Genomic DNA, 6000 nt, shown 5'->3' with positions numbered 1-6000 from the left:
GGGGCCAGGCAGAAGTGGGCGTGACCGGAGGAGGCGTGGTCGGACATCGGAGGGCGGGACAGGAGGGGCGGGGTCATGGCCTAATCCGGGCGGCCGAAGCTGAGGTCGAATTTAGAAAGGAAGCGGGCGCCGCGGGGCGAGGCGGGGCCAGGCTGGGATGGGCGGGGGCGGGGGCGGGGCCACGGGTGGGGCTGTGGCGGAGCCCGGGGTTTGGCGGGGAGAGGCCGGGCCGAGCCGGGTGGGTGGGGCCGGAGGGGAGGGTCCTTTACGGGGCGGGGTTCACAGCGCGCGGGGGCAGAGCCCTGCTACTCTGTCCGCCGCCGGCTCCCGAGCTGCACTGCCTGCCGGATCCCGGGACGCGGCGCCCGGGGGGTGGAGGGCGAAGGAACGCGGCGATGGCCCCAGGGGAACTCTCGGGGTCTGCGGTCCTGGCAGCAGCTGTCTTCGTGGGAGGCACCGTGAGTTCGCCGCTAGTGGCCCCGGGTGAGTGTCCCATCAGGGCCTGGGCGCTCGGGAGGAGGCAAGGGGTCCGGACGGCAGCCCCGCTGCGCCCTGAGCTGCCCTTGCCCTGGCACAGCCGCGGGATCCCAACGCTGAACATCTGGCTGTTGGAGGGTGGCCCGGGCCGGGTGCGGCGCGAGGCGACGGCTCCCGTCCCTCCCTTCCCGCTTGCCCGGGACCCGCCTTCCCTCCTCTCTCCCGCTCCTCTGACGACCTGTTACCCCTAGCCCGCCCTTCTGAGCTATCCGTGGTGTAGGGACCGGGCCTGGTCTTGGCTTCCTCCCGAGCGCTTCCCGCCGGGCTGCGCACCTTGAAGCCCCGCGGACCCCTTGCAGCGCTTGTCTTCAAAAGCCCCACAAGCGGAAGATCGACACAAGCGACCCGGTGCGTTGTCGTAGCTAACCCCCCCCCCAACTTTGTTTTATATTTTAAGACCTTGGGGAGTTCCATTTCTTTCCTTTCCAAGTTTTCATTGAATTTAGTGTTTGATGGATTCTTGTAACAGGTTGGGGCTTTCAGATGTCTTCCCACATTTCCTGGATAAATCAGGCTTGGAAAAAGGGAAGGCGCGTTTGTAAACTTACATTTTTTTCTTCTTTGAGTCAATTCCTGTCACCACAAAGGAACCTTCTGTGGTCAGAGCAGGAAGCCACCAGCAGAGACCATAAAGTGTTGTCTTCAATGACGAATTTGGAGCAGGAGTTTTTAATTGAAACCTAAGAGGAGGTGTAACTTTTACAGAAGTCCAGTCTCACACTCTTGTTTTTACGGCTGTAGACCCCAGGGATTCCTTGCCACCGGTTTCCCTCTTAATTGCCACTTTACAGCACTAGTTAAAAAATAATAATAAACGCATACCTTCTTGGCCAATTGGGGTTACCACAGCCTGGAATCTTACGTCAGCAAGCTCTTCCAAGCTTGAGCGGCTCCTCTTCACGTCCAAATAATAAGCATCTGGAAGCCTTCCAACAGTGACTATCTCCTCCATAAAAACACATACACTGCTCTTTACTCCTAAGAAGATTCCAATCGCTTACAGTTTTTAAACTGGCTTATCACTTTGGCCTTCACTTTTTCAAAGAACACAGAACACCTTAAGAAGGGAACAGGATGGAGAATATGTCTCCTGAGCCTTTATTAGCAGACCCATATTTCCTTCAGTTATGCCTCCTGGGGAAATGGAAGCTAGTGACAGGTATTACTGGATGGGAGATTTTGGTTTTCCCCCTGTGTTTCAATGCTGAGACAAGCAGGTGCCTCACTGGGTTCAAATTGGACTCAGGGTTGTAGACAGTACTTAGAGAGCAAGTCACTTGCGCCAGAATTTGAATAGCTTAACCTGGGAGTAAAATTGTTAAGGAATCAACACTGGATGCATGTAATAGCCATCAGCCAGGGATGTCCATTCCTGCGGTAAGTTTGTGTTTCGATGGCTCTCTGAGCGACACTCAGCTCTCAGGTCTGCCATGTGATGAAAACAGTTCTCATCAAGTTGCAGAGCGACATTTTTTTGCTGAAAGTTTACCATTGAAGAAGAACAAAGTATCTAAAAAGGAAAGAGTACTGAGTACAAAGCTGCCAGTGTGACTTGAGGCCTGTATGAAGAAAAGATGTCCTGACCAGCTAACATCGGGTCCTCTTGAAATCTATGACGGTATTAATATTTGTAGGGATTGTTTTAGGAAAGGAGGGAGAAGGAGCTAGGCAGCAGTGTTGAGTGCTTGCTGTATGCCAAGCTTTCAGCTGGGCACTTCACATGCTTTCTGTACACTTATTTCGCAGAGCCTTATGACGTTCTTATTGACGGTGAGGCACTGAGGCCCAGAACAGTTAAATAATTGGCCCAGTCACATAGCTGATGTATCAGTCAGCATTCAGTCAGAGAAGCAGAACCAGTAGGAAGTGTGTGTGTGTATCTTTATATCTGTCTTTGATAACCTAGCCTGCTTGATTCCAAAGTTCTTTCTCTCTACCGTACCCCACTTCTCCCCAGAGAGAAAATAGAACAGAAATCAACCTCAACAGTCTTGTTGAGATTCTAAGATAGGGAGTGTAGGACATCCTAAAATTGTAAGCATGTGGTTAGCGGAAGTTGGGAAGCAGAGAAAAGGACAGATAACTTCATAGTGGGTAGTGACAATGTCTCTTTCTCTTCCTGCCTACTAGAAGAATCTCATTAAACTTCTGTCTCTTAGAAGCAGCATTTGAAACTGTATACCACAGGCACCAGAAGGGATGATTTTCCACATCTTGGCTTATTTATGCCCTTAAGGTCTCTGGTTACTCAACCTTTGGGCTTATTAGTTTCTCCACCAGACAATGGACTTGGCCTTCAAGAAAGGAGTGGGTGGAAAAGGTTCGGGGGCTGGTGAAGAGAGAATGGCACTCTCCTAGAGCTTTGTGGGCTTCCATCCAGCCTCCTGACTCCTCATCTGATGCTAAAGATAAGCTTTATTAAATTCTGGGTTCTCCTTCGGCCAGGTAGCGGCTGAGCTGTGCGGCCACTTAATAGCATAGTCAGTGGGCAGAATGTTTTGAGCAAGCATCCTGAGAGCTTAGGTTTCCATGTCCAAATCTAATTTAAAGAGGAAATGAAAAATTTGAGACGTGCCTGTCCTTCTCTTCTCCCCCTTTTGCCTCCCTAAAAGAAATTAATCAAACAGATGATATGGGAGTTTCAGTAGTTGAATTCAAATGAGACAGGCCAAAGCCCCAGGCAATAGAAAAAAAATTTCATTGTTACTTTTTAAAGAATTTGGCTCTGATGTTGAAGTTTGCTTACATGTTAAGACAAAAGAGAAATTATTTAAAACTGACAAAAAATGATTTAAATTGTCATGGGTGAAAACTATTCTGTTGAGTGGTTTCTAATTATTTTAAGGCACGTCAGTAATTGGTAAAGATGTGGTGGGCTCCTGATAGGTAGAATAAGGAGTCTGGTGTGCCAACAAGGAGTAAAATTGGAATTAGAGTTCGTTCATTGCAGACACTTCACTCTTTTTGGAGGAAGGAATGCAGCATTCGTTATACCTGTTTTGTGGCAGGCTCTGATCTAAGTACTCAGATCATTTAATTTTTCAACACCCTGTCAGCTGTGTGGTTTTATTCCTGTATTTATAGATGAGGAAATGGAGTATCTGAGAAGTTAACTTGAAAAAGTCATTCAAATGTTTAAGTTGGATTTTGACCTTGAGTCAGATCTGTTTACTTCTGAAGCCTGTTCTTATTAGTAAGTCATTTTGGTTCTCTTGCTAGTGAGAAATTTCTTTTTACTCGAAGATTTTTATAAAGAATCACTGAGTAATAGGCTAACGGCAAGATAGAGTGGAAAGAGCACCAAGCTCTAAGACAGCCCTGGACTGGAAGTCAGGGAGAGCCCCTGCCACTTCGGGGAGTGTGGCTGTCTATGACTCCATTTTCTTTCCTGTAAAATGGGTATGTGCCAGCTCCTATCGTTATCTGCCTTACAGACTGCCAGCGAGCATCAGATGAGCTGCTGTCTCTGAAAGGTTTTTGCAAATGGCCAAGTGGCATATCTCTTATCCTTTATACTGTTTCTTTCTGGATTTCTTCCCCCTGGTGTCCATTAGGCTGGACTTAAAATGTCAGCCAAATTGTCTAATAAATGTAGACCACACGTCCTAGAAGGTTGTCGTTCTGCGGGTGGCAGTGGTTTTGCAAAGATAGGTTCATTGTATGTTTGTAAAAGCCCAGAGTGACACCTCAGATTCATGAATTTGCTGCCATTGACCGGGAGTTAGGTAGACAGGCCTTCTTTTTCCATTTCCCTTCAGCTAAAATACAGTGCTCTTGGTCCTTTTGGAAAATTCTCCCAAAGATTTAAAGATTTAAAGGGAAGACAATCACCCTTTGATCTTGTTACTCCAAGGCACTTGCCACTTTTAGTGCATTTCCTTCTAGTTTTCTATTTTTTTGCTTGGATAGGATCATAATGCAAATATAATTTTGTAGCCTGTGTTTTTCTTTTTTCTTTCTTTCTTTCTTTCTTTCTTTCTTTCTTTCTTTCTTTCTTTTTCTCTTTCTTTCTTTCTATATTTTATTTATTAGAGAGAGAGCACAAGCAGAGAGAGTGGCAGAGGGAGAGGGAGAAGCAGACTCCCCGCTGAGCAAGGAGCGCCCCCCACCCCCAACACAGGACTCGATCCCAGGATTCTGGAATCATGACCTGAGCCAAAGGCAGCCTTTTAAGTGACTTAGCCACCCAGGCGCCCCTCACATGAATTGTTTCAATGAATATATATGTGTAAGGCTTTGTCTAGATATTGATGATGTCCATTGAAAATGAGTTCTTGGGAAGGCAATGTTGGGGTCAAAGGTATTCATGGTTTTGAGGCCCTTGATGACACCAGTATTGGTGGTCTGAAGGTTGTCCCAGTTTACTTCTCACAGCAGTGGTTGAAGGACTCACTTTTCACACCGTTGGCATTTTCTCAGAAAAACACATTTGCTAATTCGTAAGGCAGATAGTGGTACCTTGACTGTTTTAATTTGTATGTCTTTGATTACTGGTAGGCTGACTATGTTTTCTACTATTTGAGCCATTTGCACATGCCTGTAGTCCTTTTTGGACAATTCTGAAGTCTGAAAAGCTCTGAACACCAAAAGTTTTTTGAAGTTTTTTTGCATACCCCATGGGTGGTAAAACCTAACCAGAACCAATATGAGATTCTATCGTATGTTCATTTCACTTAGTTTGAATATTGCTGAATTTTACTGCAGTAATCTCAATAAATTTGATTTCCGAGTGTTACATAATGTGTGCTAAATGCATTGCATTACCTCTCTAGAATCACAAAAGTCTGAATTCCGAGGCCCGTCTGACCTCCAGGGTTTCAGGTGGAGGATTTTCGTCCTGCATTTCCTCTTGTATGACTCATTTGTTCTGGTCTGTGGGCAGCCGGATATACAACTGCTTAAACTAGTAAAATAGCCTATGGATAAAAGGAACTCCTCAAGTGAGTGGCACCTTGCGAAGAGAAGCCCTATTTTGGTATCCTAGTGTGGGATCTGCTAAAATCAAGATACCTGGGCAAAGCTGAGGTTTTGTTTCTTCTCGGCGGCTTTGGGGATGGATGCCGGCTCTAATGGCAACTTCATGGAGAAGCCCGCTCCGTTTCTTCTCTGCTTTCCTCTGCCAGGTACTGACACGGCTCTCTTTGTAAGGGAGGAAAAAGCCAGGTTCTGCCCAGGGGCTTTTTGGGGAGGGACGGACGGATAGAAGGTGACAGATACCCCAGGCAGACCGAGTTTCTGTGCCAGTCATCTCACCTTGAGAATACTTTTACCAAACTCTGTGGAACTCAGGGCACCTGGTTTTCTGTTGCTCCTTCGCCATCCCTCAAGGCCCCCACCTTCTTGTCTTTGTTCATCCCAGGATTCTTTTTTTTTTTTTTTTTAAGATTTTATATATTTATTAGAGAGAGATAGAGATAGGGAGAGAAAGCACAAGCTGGGAGGAGAGGGAGAAGCAGGCTCCCC

At 46.9% G+C, this 6000-nt stretch overlaps 1 protein-coding gene across 1 annotated transcript in view; it reads left to right on the top strand.

The window, feature by feature from the left end:
- The first annotated feature begins 264 nt into the window (after positions 1-264).
- RELL1 (RELT like 1) overlaps positions 265-6000 on the top strand; it is a 60544-nt gene continuing 54808 nt past the window's right edge. The window contains exon 1 of the mRNA XM_026508715.4: positions 265-483. Coding sequence (XP_026364500.1) covers positions 396-483 — 88 coding nt within the window. The 5' untranslated portion in view covers positions 265-395. The remainder of the gene's footprint in view (positions 484-6000) is intronic.

The sequence above is a fragment of the Ursus arctos genome, unplaced genomic scaffold, assembly GCF_023065955.2.
Source record: "Ursus arctos isolate Adak ecotype North America unplaced genomic scaffold, UrsArc2.0 scaffold_9, whole genome shotgun sequence".
Taxonomy (NCBI): Eukaryota; Metazoa; Chordata; class Mammalia; order Carnivora; family Ursidae; genus Ursus; species Ursus arctos.
The sequence above is the reverse complement of the archived record's forward strand: the minus strand, read 5'-3'. Positions and strand labels throughout refer to the sequence as shown.